Genomic DNA, 25,187 nt, shown 5'->3' on the forward strand with positions numbered 1-25,187 from the left:
ATGCATGTATAGAGTTTAGTAAAGTAAAGAATACAGTATAGTATTCTGAAAGTACTGGAAGGTGTGTATAGCCTTACTATATAGTAATGTAAACTGGGGAATATTGCTCAAAGCGAAAACAGTGAAAATGCAAATTATTCTGGAACCGTTTCATCATTTATAATCTATTTCTCATCCTCTCTGCCAAACTTGGAGTAATGAATATTTTTTAATCCAGTGTGCTGTATTTGCTAGTCGGTATTTTCACATTAAGTTCCAGAAACTCTTGGTTACTTTGATGTTTACTCTCTGTATAGATTTTCCAGTACTCTTTGATATAATACATCAATACTGTGCTCTCTTATTCATGTTATTCGCTCATTTGAATAACACGCAACCAATTCCCTTGGCATGTGAATGTGTGGATCAGAATCTTTTGAAGTTACATTGTCTCTTGAATGGAGCATATCATTATCAAAATATATCGTGCTTTGATCCTCCACCTCTCTCCTTCTCCTCATCTCGATAGGAACCGATCCAGTTGATAATTTGAATCCCAATTTCGTTGGCTCGTGGCTACAAAATGTTCTTACACGTCTCTCAAGAGTTGAGAGTCATTCTTGATTGATATTCGTGTGATCGTAGACCACGATACCATTGTTTGCAAATCGATTAGATGCACATCTTTGTTATTTGAATCAAGCTGTAAATGGATTAGATGGTCCAAACAAAATGGTGGCTGTCTTGTTATACCTGACACAAGTCACTACTGTTTGTATTGTCCAATTGTATTCTGTTTTGTTTTCTTTCTGCATCAAGTTATTAGCTCTTGAAGTACAAGATTTAAAGCAATTCTACAGATTTGGGGCTACTCCATGTTACTAATCCGCATTACCACGTATCAGTATACAAAATTACAGAAAAAAGTTGTATTCTTTTCGACCAAATATATTATTGAACTTGTTCTTATGAGATGTATGCAGAGATACAGATACCAGATAACTGAATATCCAAAGATAATAGTATATGAGAGATATCGAATACCAAATCTCTGAGAGCAGAAATTATTGTAGGCCCTATCACAGACCAATACCTGTTTACTACTCAACACTGTTGTCTTTGTGCTTATAATTAGTGATAACCGTCGATTCTATTTGATAATATGGATTCATGTGAAATTCTCAGAGTCAACAATAATATACAATCACAAACAACACATTATCAACAATCAAAATACAATTCAAGTTAAAATTACAATAGAAATGTATTCAGTCACATGGTCACATCATAGAAGCACCCTATTTATTACTCATGGATTTATACACTCTATATTGCCGTTTGCACTTTGCTAGTTCTTACGGGATCCCAGTTAAAACTTAATGAATGTGTTTAGTCTTTACTGGATGATTGTATTTAGTTTGTACTGGACCAATGTATTTTAAATCCATATATAGAGTCTCCTTTGTTATAATGTGGCTCATTCGAGTTTGAGACACCAGCTGATCCATTTTATTCAATTCATTTTCAGCATTCACTGTGCAATCGCCCTACGTGTTTCCTCGGCGCTCGTCCTAATATACAATATAGACCTATACTCTGATATAACAATGTTTCGCTGTACCCTTGAGATATCGTTGTTCAGTTGTATTAGTTCATAAATAATTAAAAAATTCAGAATCAGAACATCCACATCGTCTTCCTGTAATCTAGCTACTATTTCCATTGTGGATGACATCTATTGCTGTTCTGCTGAACTGCAACATCCTAATGAAGAATTCGACTATTTGCTGACTAAAATTGTCACTCTATTAATAAAAAGTTACCATATTCATTGTTGATGACATCTAATGCTGTTCTTGAAGAACATGACTGTAATAATGAATTCTACAAAATAATATTATGTTATTCTCATTCATATTTGTTTGAATCGTATTACTGATGGCGTGATTTGTTTTATTTGTTTCAGACGGGGAAGGCGTATCGCACACGTACGGGCCGCTGGACGGCTCGCTCTACGCGACGGTCAGCAAGAAGCAGCTGGAGGCGGCAGTAGCTGCGGCCGGGGGTGGTGGGGGCCGTGCCCAGGTGGGGCGGGGGCCGTAATGAGCAGTGTGCACACAGTGTCAATGGACTCGGGCATCTCGAGTGCAGGCAATGGGTTGTTACATCACAATCAGCAGTCGCAATCAGCTGATCACCACCGCGCCCTTGATGAACTACTGAACGACATGTTGTTGACTGTGGAGAACATCCCCGATCTGAAGCAGGTGGGTGGCCTTGAAGAGGAGGTCCCCCACCAGGAGGATATTCCCTACCACGCGCGCACAGACTCCCAACCCTTCACCTATGGCAGTGTGCCCGCCAGTCTCACAAACGGAGTCAATAGTGGCGGTATCACCAACGGAGGAGCAGTCAATAGTAATAGTGGAGCAGGCAACAGCAGCATGATTGCTCTGTCCAGTCCCAGTTTGGTGCGCAAGGCCTCCTTCGGCAAGGGTAGCAGCAACAACCACCCCCTCCCCCATTCACCCGCCACCAATGGACACCGCAACTACCACCACAACACCCTCCCCACGGCCAGGTCGCCCGACTTCCATGAGGGGTAAGTGGCAATTAATCATTCATATTTCTCTTGAGGAAATTTGCTTCGTTATCATTGATTCATATTGTTTATATGGAAAATGTATTTGTAAATTAATGAGAAACTGCATTTATTTGAATGCTAATCAATGAATAATTATTATTAATCGAAAATCCAATTATTAATAATTATTCGTTGATGAGCATTCAAATAAATGCAATTTCCAAGTACATTTTCCATACAAACAATATGAATGAATGATAACGAATCAAATGCTAGCTGCCAACCATGCTGAATTTCCATCTAGCTGTTAACCCTGTTGTCAATATTTGCAGTAGCAGAAGTCTTCAGAGTGATTTACAGCATTTAGTTTGAATTTTCGTTCAATAATAATTAGTAATATATTCATATCGTTTATAGGATGGAAGATTGATCCATAACTACATTCCTTCTGTCACATCTCGCTCCTAACTGTTTATTGTTGGTTTTCGGCACACTGACGCTTGAATGTCAAGTTTTACTGACAAGTGTGACTGACACTTCTGTCAATGGTCAAATTTTTCTTTTAGTTTACACTTTGATTAGTTCACTTATCTTTTGCGAAATTCGACACCTTCAAAGTAGTGTCACAGATCTCACCTAATTCAGTTAGTCCATGGTAGATATCAATTCATTATCATACATTCATATGTTTTCTATATGAAAAATGTATTTTTGTTCATTTATAAGGAGGTTTGATTCATTGACTGCTACATTGACATTGGTTCATATCTTTCATTCATAACAACTAGTGTGTTTGAATCAATATGGCAAATTGATTAATTGGTTGATATACAAACACGGTCCCTATACGTTGTTATCAGAAGGACTGGTTGTTCAGTTCATTCATTCATTCTTTTAATTTGCAAAGTCTTGAAAACCCGATCACTTTCTATAGAATATAAAATATTATGTCAATAATCTTTAAATTTTTAAAAACTTGAAAAACTCATCAAAGCGATTTCCTTTTCTTCAAAAAACAATAAGTAATATTGTAAATTACATAAGAGTTACACGCAGAGAGTATAGAATGTTACATTCCATCCTCACTGGTTACAAGTCATAGTTTTCCTCGCTTCAGGTCTTTTTCTCAAAAATAAAGGTCTGATTTTCCTCGATTAGTATTGGAAAAATGTGATTACTAGAGTACAATATAAGAGAATGAAATGAATTTTCGAGTGACGTGGAATAGAGAATGAAAATTGTTACGCTATAGGCTAAAGCAATGACGATGTGTACGGATTTTATTGACTGTTTATCATCTGGGAACCATTTCAAATAGTTAAAAATTGTATTATAACTTATGTTGACATTGGAATGGAAACAATCATGTTCAAGATAGTAGTGTGAGATATCTAGAAACATAACAAAGCTCAAATAATAGAGTTATATGATCGGTATCATGGAAAACCGATGAATAAAGAATTTCTTATTCTCGTGTAGATAAAGGATCAGTAGTAGTAACAGTAGAACAGTAATAGTAAGAGACAGTAAAAGTAGGAAAGTACAAACTTGCTGCAGAGATTGAATCTCTATCCACTCTCATAATGGATGAATCTTGAATTTTTATCACACTGCTTCATATCAGACGTAGTAATCGTTTAAAATTTGAATGGATGTATGGAACCTGTCTCTTGGCGGGAGAATTATGAGCGAAAGAAAATATTTAGATATTCGGTTGACGCACATTGAAATATACATCGTATCAAATTTGTTTACTTTTGATTTTTTTCGGTGAGAACTAAGTTTTCTGGCAATGCTTGAATCTGGTGGGCTAAAATTAATTCTCCACAAAAAATTGAAAACTAAATTTAGTTTAGGCGAAGGACTTCACTTTCTGCTTCAGTCGTTCTCGTGGACTTGCCGTGTGTACAGGTTGCTTGTGAAAATCGCGAAGTTGCAGATTTTATTTTCTGTTCGGTGTTTTTACATAGGATAAAGTGTTCAGTGTTCAGCATTATAGCCAGGTAATATCGTTATCCTCAAATGTGATCAATACTATTTGCTACATAAGTAGAGTAATACTATATAATTATGCTTGAATCTGGTGAGATAAAATTAATTTGCCACACTAAATTTAGTTTACGCATTGGATATTGCTTTATTATATTCACAAATTGAAAAAAATACAATATTTGGTACAAAATGTGTGTGTACTTAGTGTACTTGTGACAAAATAATAAATTCCATTTTCAGTTAGATAATCTTAACTAACCCATCCAAATCACATTTTGTCTTCCTGACAGTTTCGTATCAACCGATACAATGAAATGAAAGTGTACGACGGCTACTGAGCTACTTGTCTGTGATTGGTTAGAATATTGTTGCGTCATTCAAAATGGCGGCTTACTTAGTTTGGTGATTGGTATCCATCTCCACCAATGGAAAGAGAAAGGAGTTTTCAATGACGTCCACTCGTTCCTTATTGGCTGATTGGTTAACCGACTTGAAAAGCTTCTAAAAGTGTAACCCTCATCAGAAGTTCTTGTAAAAATCCATTGCTTTTTTGGGTGGTATTTATTTATGTTGAACTTAGTACAATGGATGATTGTATTTCAGCTGTATTGTCTTCGGTTGTACAACACTCGTATATGAGCATTCCTAGTAGACATAGGAAATAATATTTCAGTTTTGTTGTAGTGGGGTAGAGCCAGATATGATTTCAGTTGCATGATGAAAAATATGTGAACACTACTTACCAATAATCAATGAAACTTTAAAGTTTGTTAGTTGAATCAATTCGTGCACAGTATGAAATATATTCTATCTCTTATGGTTAAATACAACCATACACTACTCCTTCGTGTTTTTTGCTGAACTCTTTCTTCCTCTAATATGACTGTCACGTTTTTCCAGTTCATGACTATATAAAATTATTGCTTCAAATATAATCAAGATTGATTGAATCGGAACAGCTCAAACCCTGATTCTAAATTGGTCGGCAATAATGATAGTGTCATGATGAGTTGTGATAGGATATGTTCAAATTTTATTACTGCTTGCTTCATTGATCAGACAGTAACGTTTATTATGTTTTCCCATCAAATAAGTCTGCAGCTTCTTTTACTACCAAGTTTTGATTGACAAAATTGCCTGATCTCAATTTGCCTCTTATTTCAGTTTATTGATCACAATAAGCCTCTTTGAAAATTGAAGTCAATAGTTATCGATGGAGATAATAGTTTTTGATGTTGCAATCGAATTGCTTCCAAGAATTACTTGGAAACTGAGAGTATTAATTTCTGATTGAGTTGCAAGGTCTTCAATTTTCAGGATAATTATTGGGTCTTCAATTATTAGGATAATCATTAGGTCTTCAAATATAGGATAACCGTGAGGTATATGGTTTATCCATATAGGATGAATCCGCGTAGGTAACTTATATCCATATTCAGTTTACCATATCCATATGGTAACTTATATCCATATGAATGGATGATATCTAGAATATTTATGCCATATCTTGTGATAAATTGAAGGTGCTTTGTTATGTATTTTATATACTTCTGTGTTGTGTCATTCCACAATCCTTCTTTTTTGGTTTGATTGGTAGTGCTACAGCTCAGCTACAACAGCTTATTTAATAAACCTCTAACCGTGTTTCCATAAAAGTACATTTTAAATACTGGATAATAGCACTGATGCTTGATAACAAGAAGTGATGTAAGTTTGAGTTGTGTGAGAGCAGTCGAGCTGTCAATAAATGGAACACTATTAACATGTTTTTGTCTGTTTGTTTGCTGTCATATTTCTTTGAAGTGTCTTGTCAATTATTTCCTTGATTAAAGGATAAATAAGAAAATAAGACAGAATATCTCTGGTCCCTAAATATGCTCATAACATATAAAATATCACTGTCTACGATAAAATTCAATTCAATTATCCAAGTTCATGTCATTTATAGATACAGTAGTGGAATGAAATGAGAATTCTCATTAAAAATACTAAAACTGAAATGGAATGAGTATTCTCATTAAAAATACTAAAATTAATACTTGAATAATTATACAAAATACTAGAATAAATAATGAAAATATTAGGTGGAATTATGACTTTTTAGTCCTCTCTACCACTCAATCTTTCAGTATTAGTACAGTTCACTTTATAATTTTTAAAGCTCATAAATAACCTCACAATAGGTTGGAATTTGATATTCTGTTCGATATGATTTACAGTTTTGGATAAAATAACTCCAAATTGTGACAAGAATAATTGAATACAAATGAGTATGATCGACAGCTTTCATTTTGATCATAAAATTCCATCATCGAGCATGACTACAATGACAAAATAAGCTACTCAATACGTTTGAGTGTAATCCATTATCCATCAATAAAAAATGCGTGAATGGAGAACATCAATCAATTGAACAGCTATTGTCCGCCAATCTTGAATGAAAGCTGAGTGGGCGTGAGGTGAGAAAGAGTAGATGATAATTATTACTAATTTAGTTGAAAGTGTTCGGCCGCCGTGAAGATTCGAAGCGCGGAATCCGAACTGACAACATGAATGACCACGTTCTTTCTCTACCCTCTCACTCACTCTATCAATCTTCCTCGTCGTATTCCTCTTCTCACTCACTCTTCTGCCGACACAGTCGGTCTGTTTCAGTGGAATAATTCACGGCGCGACCTTGAATTGCTTTTTTCTTGAGCATTGCGACGCTGCGACGAGGGGGGCATTATTGCGGGCACCATATGCTCAGCATTCCGGTGCCTGGGGGCGTGAAAGGGGGGCCCACGGGTTAGGGGTTCTCCAAAAACCACCCCCCAACCGGGAACACATGCGATAGTTGGGTTATTACATTCAGGAAACGACCTATAACCCGTAATAAGGGAGGTGACCAACCAGCTGTGATATAACCTACATTCCAGGTCTTCCCCTCAGGACTTACCGTTGCCCTCCTCCTCTCTCTCCTCCTCCTTCTTCTTTTTCTTCTTCTTTGTCCTTCCCGACACCGTTGTGTGCCACTGCAGAGATGAGCATGATGTGATGAACGTTCGATTAGGGCAATTATGACATGTATTGTCGTTACCACAGACACTCAGTAGTCGTTCTATTATTTCTAGTGCCTAGTCATTGTGCTCTTTTCCATTTTCTCCTCCCTTGTTCCAAATTATCATACTAATCATGAGTGATCTTGTGCATTTCTTCATCCGTTCTCTCTACAAATGATATTTAATGAATTATCATCAAGCTCTACTCATCAGTTCTCTCGTCTCTCTTCCGAAACTATTCAATTTCTAATGGTAAATCGTTAGTCTTGTTTTTCAATCAATCATGATTCATTTTCAGTAGTGACCACAAACTTTCAGAAGAAATACAATCACTCAATCTTATTTGTATAATTCTGATGATAATTAGTATATTGATATTTTCGATAGTTTGCTCAATTAATTAACTTGTTAGTTTTAAACATTGGTTAGAACTAATAATTCAATACCATCCTATTTCAATTTGAAATGATTATCTTGTTGAGAATTTAAACGTTTCATGGAGACCAGTTAGTTCGTAAAATAGAGTTTTGGAACCATTTTGTCACAAAGAAAGTGTTTCTATTGGAATTTGAAGAGTACAACACTTGTTATCTCGAGTTCCCCAGTATGAACTTGGATATATAAAAACTTATTATTCATATTAAATCTGGCATCAAGTGTAAATATTCATTTATTCGTAAATTTTACAAAGGAGCACTGATCGGGAGAGAAAAACTAAAGATACCCCTTATACCATAAAAGTGATTTAACTGATAAAATTGAATAAAATCAGTATATAGTATCAATTTTAAACTAAATATAAACAGGAACATTACTGCAAGATACACGAACTGTATTAACTAAAAAAAAGCTTATGTACTCATTTGTTTAGTTCTTCAATCAACAAAGCAAGTAGAAAACTCTCACCAAATGAGTATTCTTCATCCAAAACCTCATGGATTTTGTAACTGGTCTTCGACCCTTCAACTACGGTAAATTACACACCTCCAACTATACTACTTCACACCTGGTCTGACAGCTTCTCCTCTCATTTATCTATTATTATTTTCATAATTATAATTCTGTCTCGCCTTTCCATTCTTTTCTCCCCATATTCGCCTCCTTCTTCACACATCCTTCCCATCCAGTTGCCACTCACTTTTTAAGATGTGTGCATTCTTTTCATCAGTGAAAGGTGACATCTAACAACGGTACGTTACTAGGGAATTAGTCCGCCTACTAGAGTTTTTTCAGGTTTTGACAGCTCCTCTCATAATCCTTTCTTTCATTTTTCTTACAAAATTGAAGTTTCCGGAAGTTGTTCAAATAACGGACATCTGTGTTAAGTTATTCCCATTCGCATGAATCAAACTTGGGTATGTTGATAATATGAATTCTCCAAGTGTCCAAGTAAACCACGCAAATCCGATGTTAGAAAATTTTCGTGTAATCAGAAATAAAATTCAAATCAACAGAACAATTGATTTCTTTGAGAACCAGATAACTCCCTGAGATGAGCCTGAACTTGACCTGATATGAGAAAAATTCCACCATAGTGAGGTCCACGTTATAATGACAGTATTTGATCAACTTTGGTTTTGCTACACTTGTCTATCATTCGACAAAGCCGGTGGTACTGTCCTTTTCTAGGTTCACAACGATGCCAATTATGTTTTTGACAGTGTAGAAATATAATTAATTGATGCAGAGAATCGGTATCGCTATTCTCCTATCTTTATCTACTGCTATTATAGAGTGGACCTCACTATATAGCATAGTGAATCTATATAGAGCATCACCGCTTGTTTCTTTCATATGAAAGAGCAAATAAATTATTATCATGTCCGAGTATGACGATCTCCAGTCATAGATTGGCATATTTTATTGGCATGAAACGCTCAGATTATAAATTCAAATAATATAATCAAATAATTTGATTCGAAATTATAACTTCTAGTTTTCACGACAATGACTGATCTTATTGGGAACAGACCGGATAGCTGAATCAATGAATAAAAAACAAAATAAAGAAATTCATTGTATTACAATAAAAATAAATAACGTAATTGAAGAAATCGAAGTCTTTTCCAGCTCAATCTCTGATTAGTTTGTTTTCTTAATCCTGTAATCTTTGTTGTACAGTGTTTTAGTTTCACTTAGAATTGTTTTGGAGGGTTAAGTGTAAGAGAGGGCTGGCTGCGCCCTAGCTTCGCCCTCCTAGGTTTTTAATAAAGGCAACTAATCAATCAATCTTATAGTGATAAGTATTCACCTAATAATCAACAAAGATTATTCGAATATTTTGATCATATTTCTTCAGAACCAGACATGAGTTGCCTAAGCTATTGAGCGACATGAGTCGCCCATTGTTCTTGTTATGCCCAATGGTAAACCTTGGTATGCCCTAATTATTATTATTAAACGAAAATTCAAATGAAATGCTGTAATTCACCCCGAAGACTTCTGCTACTGCAAATATTGACAACAGGGTAAACAGCTAGATGGAAATTCGATGAAAGCTACTATTCGAAACCAACCCTGTTGTCAATATTCACAGTAGCAGAAGTCTTCGGGGTGAATTACAGAATTTAATTTGGATTTTCGTTTAATAATAATAATTATTAATTCATTAGCATTTGAATGATTGCAATATCTCAGTAATTTCCAACTTGGTATGCCCAATGGTCAATCCTTCCTGGTATGCAGTAGCATAACTGCCGTAATATCCCAACACGATTTATAAAGTCAGCTAGCTACGGCTGGAGCTCCCGCTACCACTCAGGTAGATCTATATTTATCAGCATCCTCCAGTCAGGCTGCTGACTCAGACAGGTTCATTATGGATACTTAACTTATCCATCCAAGCGACAGACAACTCATCAAAACTCATCATAAACAGCAAAAGAATGTGTAATAAAGATGATTCGCAACTTTCTCTCGGCAGCAAACCACAGGCTTTAAAAAGTTGCCTTCACGTTCCCCTACAAACTACAAACATTAGTGTTTATTATTGAATTTAGGCTTATTGGCGTTTTTTCCTCGGCATTCTTCTGTAGACTGATAACTACTGCTCCTGCAGTGGATTCACTTCAAATTTTCAGTACTCCTTCTAAATAACAACAATGACTCCAATTCAACTAATTCTGACAGTTTGAAGTGTATCCCACTAGGCTTGTGCTAATTTGCTATCTTTCTCTTCAATTTTCACCTGGAGAATTATGGTCTTATGTTTGTATAACGGTAGCTCCACTTCACGGGGAGTTATCATCCTTGATAAATCCAGCAGCGAAGGCTGAAAATCGTGTTTTTGTGGTTGAAGGAGTATGTGGTTAAAGTTTTCTTTACTTTCTCAAATGTTATTATTTTATTTTCTACAAAAATAGTTATGTAGGTATTTCTCGTATACTAGAAGTATTAGTTGTGTACTTCTCGTATTGGTCTCCAGTGATACTGGTGGCTTCTACTGAAGCTAGTGATTCATTCTTGATTCACTTATTAGCGTTCTTCTATTAATTTATACTGTAGTAACATTTCAGTAGTTCTAGGTTTTCTTGTAATAATTTACTTCTCGTATTGTTCTTCAGTGATAAAAGTGATTTCTTCTGAACCTTGTGATTTATCCTTCATTCACTTATTATCGTCTTCTATTTATATTGTAGTAAAATTCCTGTAGTCCCAATTCCCCTTGTAATTATTAACTTGATAATTTATTTTACTGAAACTAAAGCGTTGCGAGATCGGAACCTTCAGTGCCATTTTTGTTGTGATCATAATGATACTTCATAAGAGAATTGGAAATCGTATAGTATTTATAATTTTTTTGTAAGGCAATATCATTACCATTAACTGCATGGACTTTTATAATGAGAAGGATGCTGAGGGTGACAAATAACACTTTAAAGCCTTTTTTCTTTTATCTCTTTCTTTTTTGAATCATTGTCATATCCCCGCATTTCCACGTATCGCTTTCCCCCTTAGCTTTCTGAATCCCCCTTTAAACATCTCTTTCAGTTCTTTTTTCTTATTTTCAATTTCACATTCAAAAATTTTATTTCATATACTTCTAAAGGCTATTGTACTGCAAATTTGGTTTATTAAATGCTCCAAAGCTTCTAATGGTCCAGGTTAAAGACTTTTCACAACAAAAGTATGCACAAATCTTGTGAAATCCTGAAGTTAATTCTTATTAAGCCCATCACCAATAATAATAATCCTTTCTAATTTTTATCAAAGGTACTTGGGCCACACCCCCAATATCTGTGACCCACAGGTCAAGTTTCACATAGTAATTTGCGGAATCTTTTATTTTTCCGTGGGAATCAGCTTCAGTCACCATAATCTTGGACTGCAATTTACTGATTTGAATACAAAGTGTCTTCAAAGCTGTTTGTAATGAATCTTCCCATTGTACAGTACTATCATTACATCCAGCACTAAATCTTTCCTTATTCCATACTTGGTGTTTGATTGAACCAGGATCTCTAGTAGAAACAATAATGCTGTCAATTCTCAAGATTTTCAGAATTCCTTGATGACTTGTAGTGTTTGAAGATTGATGTTATCATTCATTGCTAACAAAATATCGAAAAGCTGTGTAAGCTACACCTTAAGGCTGTGCAAAGGCTAAATATAAACTTTAAACTCGTGATATTTTTCCAAGTTTTCCGATTTGTATATCATCAAAATGAAGAGGTTTTCTAGGGAAACATTTTTTTCCGATCATTACTTTTTGATATATGAGCGCCTAAAGATTAAATTTTTGGGACAGAACATTTCAAATTCGGTAAGAGATGAATCCATGAGATTTAGAGGATAGATTCTTAATGGTATTGTTGATCTAGTAAAACAACAATTCTCTGAAAATATCAATTCTTGCAAAAATTATTCAAATGACCAAAAATAACTCAACTAAAAGTTATTTTTGGTTATTTTTAGTAAATTGAATAACTATCATTAAAATTGATATTTTCAGAAGATTGTTGTTTTACTAGATCAACAATACCATTAAGAATCTATCCTCTAAATCTCATGGATTCATCTCTTACCGAATTTGAAATGTTCTGCCCCAAAAATTTAATCTTTAGGCGCTCATATCTCAAAAAGTAATGATCGGAAAAAAATTTTCTTGAGAAAACTTTTTCATTTTGATAGCTTGATGATATAAAATAGAAAAACTTTGAAAATATCACGAGTAGAAAGTTTATTTTTAGCCTTTGCGCAGCCTTAAGGTGCATTTTCGTTTGTGCGTAAATTTCCGCAGTCGACGACGACAAGCATTGTTGACATTCATATTGTCCAAATTTCAAGTGTGCTAAAACAGCTGATCAAATAACTTTTCAGTATTTGTGTTTATTATTAAAGAATCAAACATTTCTAATAATATCAACATGTTGACATTTAAAAGTATAAAAAGTATAAACTCAACCTCTTCCATTAGAACATAATTGAACATAATATTTTAGATTATTTAGACAAATTGAAATCTACCCAATCTGAGATTCTCTCCCTGTCGTGGTAGACGACGGCATTTACTCACAAACGAAAACCCAGCTTAAGGTATAATAAATAACTCAGGTTATTATCAAAACTTGTGATAATTTATCATTACACTACAGTTAATAAATTCCCACTCATTTCATGTGTTGTGTTAAAGAAAGAAAAACGTGATCTGTGCAACAAAATAAGAGAATTAGGTATTATAAGATGAAGATTTGGATCGGTTCCTACGATTGAAGAAGCAATAAAGCCGGATGCAAAGGAACTTTGGTGAGGTACCATTGAATTGATTTTGGAATCCAGCTGTAGAACTGTGCGATAGAAATAGCGTACTTCATTTCCGTCCTTCTAAAATAGTGAGCTTATAAAAATAACCGGCATTCTCCCATTTCCACTTCTAGATTGAATTCAAAGTGAGACACACACCCAACCACGATACGCCTTGACACTTCCGCACGGCACTGTTTTTTCATGTTTTTCTTTGAAGTTTATTATTTCATTTACAGTTTCAAATTTGTATCTAGAATGAACCTTCTTCCTCCTCCTGATGAAATTTTCGTCAAATGATCGTCAATTTTCATAAAGAAGATTTCATTTTCGGGGTGTCTCTCTACTTTGTAAGGTCCAAATTCAACAAACTGTATCGAATAGTTAGTTCATAGTTAAATAAAATCAACGAAAAGGAGACAGGAGACTAATGCTGGTGTCACTTATGATAGTGAATCTTGAATTAAATTTTTCAAGCAGCTATTATCTCGATATTGAATATTATGATACATTTTATTCCTGGAATATCTCATGAGATTTTGAGTTTATTCCAAGCTTGTAATAAAAATTGTACTTTCAATTTTCACCAAGGTGAAAATTTCGGTATCTTTGATAAATTTTGTATCTTTGGTAACTTGGTACCTTTCACCAAGAGATATTTTAAACTGATTCGGCAGATTTCAGCTAACTTGAGTTTCAAACCTTCTTGTCCATTGTCTGGCAAATTAAACTGAATTAATTGAAATCTATTAAGAATAAGACTGATGAAATAGTGTGATTTGAATAATTTATATTTTTGTGAATTGATGAAACTTTTTCATTTGAAAGTCTTTGAAAATTCCGAATTCTCTTTGTCGTTTTCGATCGTATTATAAAAAAATTAAATTGATATTGAATATGAAATAGTAATATTGGTTTCAATAATAGGCCTAGGTACGGGTAATCCTTCTTCCTTCCTTATCCTGTGAATCATTTTTTTTTTGTGAGCGTGAACGTCATTTGAAGCGGAAGCTGAAATTTTGAAATTCAGTGATAGAGCCCATTCCTCGTGTTTCTATTATTCTGCTCGTGTGACAGGAGCTGTTACATTTTGTCTCGTCATATCAGATTCTGTTTTTACCTAGTGCTGTGAGTATCTTTTGGCTTCAGTTCTGTGTTATATTTCTGGCAGTAGTCGATTGTCTTTGCTGTTATTTTGGCAACGCCGAAAGCCGAGTCATAATAACATTGTCTTAGCATTTCTAGAAGCTATCGCGAGATTTTTCGACAGACGCCGCTGGCAGTTTTCGGTGTGAGTCTGTCACAGACCAACCTACCAACAGTGGAAACGTTTGAAAATTTCAGAAAAGTAGGCTATAAAACGTACGTTTGAATCGTTCTACGTAGGCTACAAACGTTGGATAGACTTCCGGGGTTGAAGGGCTTTTAGGAATATTGGTGAGTTTTATAAAGTAGGCTCTCTACTTTAAATTTTTGTATTATCATGTTTCATATTATTTTTAGAAAATTCACTTGTTCAATATTAAAATTTGTAGACTAATATAAAAATTTTTCATCAATTACTCTATATAACAAAATTAGCTTATTACTTTCCTTGCCCTATTACCATAGGTAAGGAAAGTATTGCTTTCCGAAAAAAATTAAGGTACCCCAAATTCTAAATTTCTATTTGTTTCAAGGTCCCCTGAGTCCAAAAAAGTTGTTATTGGGTATTGGTCTGTATGTATGTATGTATGTGTGTGTGTGTGTGTGTGTGTGTGTGTGTGTGTGTGTGTGTGTGTGTGTGTGTGTGTGTGTGTGTGTGTATGAGTGTATGTGCGTCTGTGTACACAATATCTCATCCCCTAATCAACGGAATGACTTGAAATTTGGAACTTAAGGTTCTTACAATATAAGGATCCGACACGAACAATTTCGATCAAATTCAATTCAAGATGGCGGCTAAAATGCAGAAAATGTTGTCAAAAACAGGGTTTTGCGCGATTTTCTCGAAAACGGATCCAACGATTTCGATTAAATTTATACCTTGAATAGTCATCGATAAGCTCTATCAACTGCCACAAGTCCTATATATGTAAAAATTTCAGGAGCTCCGCCCCATCTATGCAAAGTTTGATTTTAGATTCCCAATTATCATGCTTCAGATTCAATTTAAACAAAAAAAAAATCGAGTGGAAACGATTGAGCATGAAAATCTCTACAATTAATGTTCAGTAACATTGTCACCTGAAATTGAAAATAAGCTCGAAATTCAAGAAAATGTGATTATCCAATTGCAAACTGTTGGCAACTGTTGATCCTATTAAATGATTCACTATGAAGAGATAGCAGACCTCGTATGTCTCCAGCGTTATTGTACTGCCACCAGCTGGCTTAGATATTTGCATAGTAGACTTGAGATGCGCGGGAACACTAGCGTCAGGTGATCAATTTTCATAACGGCAAGGAAAGTTGTGTGAGTGCGCCACACCAGATTTTTCTTCATACTATTCTGGGGGGAAATCAGCTCCCTACTAATTACTCCATAATAATTATCCATTCTCAAATTTTAATCCGTTGCTCTTATGTTTTCAAGAGCATAACTACCATGCATGCATTCAATCGCCTTCTCAAATTAATCCCTTGATCTGCACATTGATCGTCCCACTTTTAATCATCTTGAAAATTTATTCAATGCAAATGACGTTATCCAATGTGGGCTGTTCTTCGACCTACTCCACAAGTTTTTTATACTTAATTTCAAAGTTGGAGTATCAATTCAATGTCAATAACAATTCGTATTCTAATACAAATCGACAAATTTTCCCACGTTACTGGAAGCGTGGGGGTCTCAGTTTTCTTAAACAAAATACAGTACAATATTTCCTTGAAATAATTCCAATATTCCCTGATTTGCTTTAGTTTCTCTTCACCTATACGTTTGTATCACTATTATAGATTTATCTATCTTTTTCCACCTATACGGCGGATATTCGTTTGTCTTTGCCTATACTTACAACACTTTGAAACCCACAATATTCTCAATTTTTGCAATTTCTTCTAAACGAAATTTTCAACGCGAATTGATAGTTGAAATATGAAAGCATCATTGATCAGTCTTGTAATAAATTATTGATTTCAATAATCTTCACAATAAAATTACTCTACTTACAATATGATCGGCAGTACAGTCGAACAACTAGTGAAATAAATTCCTCCCTGTTTTATCACATGAATGTGAATCTACATACCGTAACCATTTGAACCCCGATAATCCTATTCAATTTAATATTTTTTCAAAGTAACTGAACTGGTATTTTTAATACACCTAAAAAATGTATGAGAGATTTTAAAAGAGTGAAATCCATGCACTCCTTGCAAACGTTCTCTGATTGGAAGGCCGGAGAGATTTTTTTATCACCAGCCATAAATATCTTCTAAGAAACTGTGTGCTTAGTTTTTCGAACAATAAAAATACCAGAGAATGATGAAATCTTGTTTATCTGTGTTGAAGCACACACGGAGATGCTTTGACTACCAAAGAACGAGTTATTAGTTGAACATACATAACGTTCATATAACTAACATTAGTTGGTTAGTTCAATAGAGGTAAACAAAAACATATATTGTAGTAGCATACCTTCCTTGCGTATCTTCTTGAAGGTCATCTACAATTGCATTTTTACAGTTTGTTTTGTGATTTGCTCATGCGATACGATTGATTGGAACTTTGAGCTCTGTTTGATTCTATACTTCATAGTTCTATAGTTGATTTAGTCATTAGTCTCTGAGAACTTGAACAATAAATTCCATGAATGGTGCATGAACCTCGTTCTCTTGAATTCTGCCTTTGCCTGATTTTCATAATGATCAAATATCAAAAGGAAGTTATTCCCCAAATTTCTATCTGAGGCCAGAGAGATTATTCAGTCATAAATATATTCTAAGAAACTGTGGACTTGGATTCTTATTAATAAAAATACCACAGTAAAAAAGATTGATGAAATCTTGTGTGAATAGCTTTGAACATGCGTTTCTATTTTTTAATTCATTCATTTTCGTTTGATAAACATTCTAAATTTTTGTCAAAACTGGAACATATTGAAACTTCTTACTTGTATCATTTAGATGTAGCTGCATCATTCAATTTTTTTTCCCCCCAGTAATTAATTTGTGTTTAATTTTTTTGTTTTAGGTGAGTAGTTCTACCTACAGATCCGGTTGGTGAGAATTTTATTGTTTCATATTCACATTAAACATCTCAATGTTTACATAAGCAGGATATTAATTAAGTTCCTCCACTTTTGAATTTTTATAATTCATTCATTTTTTCAAATTGGAATATCTTTTGGAAATTACTTTTTCGGGGAGGCTAATATCTTACCTCTCAGCACGAAATAAGTTATGGAAAGAGATTGTGGTATTCCTCAATTCATGCCAATCTTGAAGAGAATTTCAAGGAATAATTTGATAATTCATCAATCATATTAGGCCTACATTAATATTGTTCTTGGATACAATTTTAACATTGCTGTTGCTTTAATACGATATAGGATGAAATTATTATTGAATAATCATCTCTCCATTCAATGAATTCGATTGATTTCATATCAACCCTTGACTCTTCACGACCTTCCAAACTAAAACACCTTTCATTAGCATAAAAATGAATTTAACAGCCCCTTTCTCTAAATCTAACTACTTGTAATGGATAATTGAACAACATAATATAGAATTGATTTTGAAACACCAATAAAAAGATATTTTCGATCATTCGATATTTCAGAACATTAATTCACCACAGAAGAAGGGAAGAATTAGTCCTTTTATTTATTCGTGATTTTACTTTCGTCTACTCTCTAACTCTGATTCTCATAGCACTTCAATAATATTCGGTACATTCTCCAATCATTGTGAATGTTAATAGTTCACCAAACCTAGTTACTAGTTTCATTTGGCAATATCTGAAATTCAGAATAATCAATTTATTCTTTTATTCGTTATAATTAACTTATTCGGTCTTATTCGTTGAGGCACTTTATTCAGAGCCCTTGTGTGTGGCTGTCAGTCCAACTTCAGTAGGGTGGTCAAATTAGTACATCCATCACATGCATGAAAGACATTAATTTCTCTGAATACAGTCCACATTTCTGTGGTCGAGCAGTCATCAATCTTGATAATAAATAATAAAATCGTGTGTTCTGCAGAAGAAGTTCAGTAGCCGAACGTGGTTGGTAGTCTTTTTGGTAGTGATGGCTATTTGATGAAAAATACTGTAATTATAATTTGCGGACAGCTTCAAGTCTTGAGTTAGCCTCCAGCCTTCCAAGAAGATTGCTTGCTGATGGATGAGTCTTTTGACCTGAGTTATGACTAGCAGTTTTGCAGCTGATATCTTCTTTTTTTAATCTGCATGTTGCTTCTGATTTCCTTGCTTTTATTTTCTTTGGTTTAGGATTGGGTTAAAGCAGGGGCGTGTTGATTTTGTCTGGAGGAACAAGTTGATGTTTAAAAGTTTGAGGAGGAGTAAGGTGAGATTGCAGTTTTAGTGTTTTTATTCAAACTGGTTTCAATAACTTCCATAAGTCTTGAAGATAAAGGGAGACTATATAGGCAGTTTCTATGAATCACATCATACCAACTTCAAACAATTTCAACATAATCTCGCTAAAGATGTAAGAAACTGAAAATGTCATGAATTTGATGAGTAACATCAGTTACTGTTACTATACTACAACAGTTCCTGTTATACTAATCTGAAAGATGAATAAATAGATAATAAAAAACATATATTGAGAAAAAAACATTCAAAGTTATCCAGCTTACGTATGTTCATGGAACATATTATGGTTATTATCAATAGAATTCTCATTGAAATGGAATTTGGTATTTTTAACATAATGTTGGGGATTGATGAAACTTTGAAATGAAGTTTTGAAATGCTTCGTAGCAATAATAATTATGATTTCCTCCCACTAGGCTTACTGTATGAATTCAACGAAACTTGGGTTTCAAGAAATATATTAGGATAGAATAAAGTTAATATTTATATATGTTTATGTTCTATTGTTTTTATTTCAAATTAATTTATTGTGATGCGCTGCAGGCTAAATTATATTATTAATTGCACACTGGCCACACTTTTAGGAAAGCCTTTGAAGAACTAGCTATTCCAATCACTCAGTTTTGGATGATCTAATGAGGGTTTGCTCTAAAGCATGATCGGTTGTCACATTTATTAAATTTTCAAGGTTTCATTTGACAGAGAGTCAATGTATTGACTGTATAGAGTTAATGTTTTCTTATTGAAAATTATTTTTCACTTCTATGGTATTTTTTATATTTTCTAGATATGACACAGACTTTATAACATAGTTTGTGTGATTGAATGAAAAAATTATGGGATCTTTTCTCGAACAGTTTCTATGTGCAATACCAGAGTCCATCCTTATGAGCATGAATACAATTTAAGATAATTTAAACTATGTTAAATAATCAGTCATAAATATTTCAAGTAGTCATTGAATTTGATTCTAAAAAAACTCTACAAATAGCTCCTGACTTCTTTCAAATATACTTTGACAATCTCTCATATTTGAACCGTTCATGAGTCCTTGTAGTTGTTTCATTGAATTGATTGCTTGCTCTCACACCTTAATTATACTGATCTCCCCTCAATAGATTTCCAACAGTATTCTCTCCAAATATTTCAAATTCAACAAAGATATCTCTCATTCCACTTTCATTCAAGTACCACCCCAAGACAATCAGTCAAACTCAGTCAGATGAGTAGATATAAGTTACAGAAATCAGTTGATAAAGCTGCGTTTACACGTAACAAAGTGTTAATAACTTAATCTTTATAGATTCTATTAGATTGAACGGAACTTGGCAAACACATATGTCTATCATATGTATGATAAGTTATGTTCAATCTAATAGAATCTATAAAGATTAAGTTATATTAACATCTCCTTAATAACTTTGGTGTAAACTCAGCTTTAGAGTTGTATTTCCTTTGTAATCAAATATTTAGTCATATAACATGGGAGTAATTGGCATTATTTGTGTTTCAACTGTCAATTTATATTAAGAAAATATTTTACTCCTGTTACACGGTGCTCTATATGGGGTAGCCTATATTATTTGTTTAACTTACTCCATTACTTGACTTTCGCAATTCCAAAGTGATCATTGAACTAAATCGAATAATTATTCTCTCTTAATGGAATATCAGTTTTTTATCGATTGAGAAACACATATAGGACTCCTAACAGGATGGTTTATCATTACAATGTAATCATAAATAATGATAATGAGATGAAGTTTGTAATTTTGACCATAATTAGTATATTATGATGAGAATTATCAATTATTAAGGCTTGAGAGTTGAAAAATCGTGTTCAGCGACCGAAAATACATAAGATAGCGTTCCTGAAATACATAATTTGAATGCATAGACTAGTAGGAGCGATGCGATAGACAGGCCATTACGCACATTAATCATGGGGAGGACCGCGCCGCAGCGTAACAGTGCTACTTATCCCCCTCCCACCGCCGCATCTATGATCGTAACCCCCAAACTATATATATCATTGGATTCAGCAAGAAACGGCCTACAACGTTTATTGGGAGCCTTTTCCTCTAAGTCGGCTAATTACTTGAATATTCGAGAAATAACAAAAAGTCCATAATAAAAAAATACATTTTTCGAGATATTTTATTTTTTTACGGAAAAACTATGCGGTTTATCGCAAAAAGTATAGGACCACATTGAAAGCCAGTTATGTGTACATAATATTGAGAAAAAATTAAAAGCTGTACTATGAATAGTAACTGCAGGACAGGCGATTTTATAAACGCGCGTTTTTACAACTTACCCCCCTCCCCCCCAAGCTGTCGACCACCCTGGGACGTGACGACATCGAGTTTCATATACACTAAAGACCCCCTAACAATAATCCGAAGTCAAATTCTCTGCCTCTCTCATGTATGCTCAATGTAAGCCAGCGCCTGGACTATATAAATATATTGTAGTAGCATACCTTCCTTGCCTATCTTCTTGAAGGTCATCTACCATTGCATTTTTACAGTTTGTCTTGTGATTTGCTCATGCGATACGATTGATTGGAACTTTGAGCTCTGTTTGATTCTATACTTCATAGTTCTATAGTTGATTTAGTCATCAGTCTCTGGGAACTTTAACAATAAATTCCATGAATGGTGCATAAACCTCGTTCTCTTGAATTCTGCCTTTGTCTGATTTTCATAATGATCAAATATCAAAAGGAAGTAATTATTCCCCAAATTTCTATCTGAGGCCAGAGAAATTATTCAGTCATAAATATATTCTAAGAAACTGTGGACTTGGATTCTTATCAATAAAAATACCACAGTAAAAAGGATTCATGAAATCTTGTGTGAATGGCTATTTTTCTTGTGTGAATTTCTATTTTTCAATCCATTCATTTTCTGTTGATAAACATTCTAAATTTTCGTCAAAACTGGAACATATTGTAACTTCTTACTTGTATCATCTAGATGTAGCTGCATGATTCAATTTTTTCCTCAGTTATTAATTTGTATTTTTTTCTGTTTTAGGTGAGTATCTACCTACAGATCCGGTTGGTGAGAATTTTATTGTTTCATATTCACATTAAACATCTCAATGTTTACATACGCAGGATATTAATTTAGTTCCTCCACTTTTGAATTTTCATAATTCATTCATTCTTTCAAATAAGAATATCTTGAAAACATCATTTGGAAATTACTTTTTCGTAATCTTGCAGAAAATTTCAAGGAATAATTTGATGATTCATCAATCCTATTAAATTATTATTGTTCTTGTATACAATTTTATCATTGCTGTTGCTTCAATACGATATAGGATAGAATGATTATTGAATAACCGTCTCTCGATTCAATGAATTAGATTGATTTCATATCAATCCTTGACTCTTTACGACTTTATAAACTGAAACACCATTCATTAGTTCAACAGCCTCTAGTTCCAAATCTTGCTACTTGAAATGGATAATTGAACAACATAACATAGAATTGATTTTGAAACACCAATAAAAATATAATATATATTCAATCGAAATACTAAATGAAGATTATTTCACCACAGAAGAAGGAAAGACTTGGTCTTTCTATCCGTGATTTTACTTTCATCTACTCTTTAACTCTGATTCTCATAGCATTTCAATAATATTCGGTACATTCTCCAATCATTGTGAATGTTACTATAGTGAGGTCCACGTTATAATGGCAGTGGATAAAGATAGAAGAATAGCGATGCCGATTCTCTGCATTAATTAATTATATCTCTCTACACTGTAAAAAACATAATTGACATCGTAGTGGACCTAGAAAAGGATAGTACCACCGGCTTTGTCGAATAATAGACAAGGATAGCAAAACCAAAGTTGATCAAATACTGTCATTATAACGTGGACCTCACTATAGTTCACCAAACCTAGTTACTAGTTGTAACTTGTTAATACCTCCAATTTATAATAATCAATTTATTCGTTTAATCGTTATGATTAACTAATTCGGTCTTATTCTTTGAGGAACTTTATTCAGAGCCCTTGTGTGTGGCTGTCAGTCCAACTTCAGTAGGGTGGTCAAATTAGTACATCCATCACATGCATGAAAGACATTAATTTCTCTGAATACAGTCCACATTTCTGTGGTCGAGCAGTCATCAATCTTGATAATAAATAATAAAATCGTGTGTTCTGCAGAAGAAGTTCAGTAGCCGAACGTGGTTGGTAGTCTTTTTGGTAGTGATGGCTATTTGATGAAAAATACTGTAATTATAATTTGCGGACAGCTTCAAGTCTTGAGTTAGCCTCCAGCCTTCCAAGAATATTGCTTGCTGATGGATGAGTCTTTTGACCTGAGTTATGACTAGCAGTTTTGCAGCTGATATCTTCTTTTTCTAATCTGCATGTAGCTTCTGATTTCCTTGCTTTTATTTTCTTCGGTTTAACATTGGGTTAAAGCAGGGGCGTGTTGATTTTGTCTGGGAGCAAGTTGATGTTTAAAAGTTTGAGAAGGAGTAAGGTGAGATTGCATTTTTAGTGTTTTTATTCAAACTGGTTCCAATAACTTCCATAAGTCTCAAAGATAAAGGGAAGACTATATAGGCAGTTTCTATGAATCACATCATACCAACTTCAAACAATTTCAACATAGTCTCGCTAAAGATGTAAGGAACTGAAAATGTCATGAATTTGATGAGTAACAACAGTTACTGTTACTACACTAAAACAGTTCCTGTTATACTAATCTGAAAGATGAATAAATAAATAATAAAAACATGTATTGAGAAAAAACCATTCAAAGTTATCCAGCTTACGTATGTTCATGGAACATATTATGGTTATTATCAATAGAATTCTCATTGAAATGGAATTTGGTATTTCTAACATAATGTTGGGGACTGATGAAACTTTAAAATGAAGTTTTGAAATGCTGCGTATAATGATGATTATGATTTCCCTCTGCTAGGCTTACTGTATGAATTCAACAAATTTTTAGTATGAAAAGTACAATATAATACGGGTATGTTTTATCTTTAAAGAGTTCATGACATGATACAGCTTGACAATTTAAAACTTTGCCTTAGTAGTATTTGTTTGTTGTCTCGTTCATTATTTTCCCTCTTTCATCAACAACCCGTCAGACTAAAATCCGTATTGCCTTATTCTTCCTCAATGTTCAGTATTTTTATCTTGGTATAGAGAGGGAACACATCTGTGATTCCAATGATGAATCCAGATCTTACTTGAAATTTCACAATATACAATAACGAAGTAGCAGTTGAACTTGAAATCCATCCCATTGCTGCAGTCTGCAATGTGTAGAAAAATGCAAGAGTGTAGCAAATTCACAATTCACCGGTTCTTCGCAAGTTTATCTGGTTCTTTTCTTTGAAGCAAGTTTAATGATTTCTGAAATCCGACAACAATAAACACCGGCCACACTGATAATTGATAGAGTTGTTCAAAATTCTGAAGAAACTGAGACTACTCACAATCTCGGTGACCTTGAATTTGATTATACGATCGTGCTTTTCTCAGTTGTTTCGTTGTTTCTAAATTTAGAATCCATCTCACTGGTCCATCAGAGAACAAGGCGTGTAGAGTCTATTCAACTTAATTAGTGTATCCACATGTCGAATAAAAGAATTAAATGAACACATAAGCATTTATTAACACATAAACATTTATGGAACATGAATGATGCAACATAAATACAATGAGTACATAGATTCACAATTGAAATGTTTATTTTTATATTTCTCATTGCATTTTCCTTCTCATTCTGTTAATGAGAAGTATAATATATTTCTAAGGAAGGAAGTAGAAATAGATGTAGTAGATTAGATACTGTTGTACTATTATACTGTTGTGATTCGGAACAGGTAAGAGCCTTAAAACCTTGAATGAAAAAAGAAGAAGAAGGAAGACATTTTTTCCTGCTCTTCTTGCTTATTACTCTCCCTCAGTTTTTCATCTTCCACTTTCCATTTCTTGAACCGTTATCCCTTTTAATTGTTTTAATATAAATTTTTTATTATCATCAAAATTTCTACCCTCCTTGTAAAAATGTCTTCCCCTTTCGACAATTCTCAAGAATATCTGAACTTGGGCTACATATTACACTCTATATTTCTTCCTTTCAACCTGTTTATTTTTCTATAAGTTATATGTTCATTCCTATCTTTTTCTTTTATCTTTCAACATGTAGTTTGCTCTTCATTTTATTTTCTTCATCATGTCATTTTTCGGTTCTTTCCTCTTATTTTTTACTATTCTGATCCCTAGTCATTTTTAGATTTCATAGTATTTTTATAA

The 25,187-nt window shown here is 33.8% G+C and overlaps 1 protein-coding gene across 1 annotated transcript in view; it reads left to right on the forward strand.

Annotated features, from left to right (window-relative positions):
* Positions 1-25,187, forward strand: part of LOC111048583 (tensin-1) — a 108,804-nt gene that overhangs the window by 57,991 nt on the left and 25,626 nt on the right. The window contains exons 9-11 of the mRNA XM_039422969.1: positions 1,946-2,015; positions 2,075-2,581; positions 4,420-4,566. Coding sequence (XP_039278903.1) covers positions 1,946-2,015; positions 2,075-2,581; positions 4,420-4,566 — 724 coding nt within the window. The remainder of the gene's footprint in view (positions 1-1,945; positions 2,016-2,074; positions 2,582-4,419; positions 4,567-25,187) is intronic.

Source organism: Nilaparvata lugens, chromosome 3 (genome assembly GCF_014356525.2).
Source record: "Nilaparvata lugens isolate BPH chromosome 3, ASM1435652v1, whole genome shotgun sequence".
Lineage (NCBI taxonomy): Eukaryota > Metazoa > Arthropoda > Insecta > Hemiptera > Delphacidae > Nilaparvata > Nilaparvata lugens.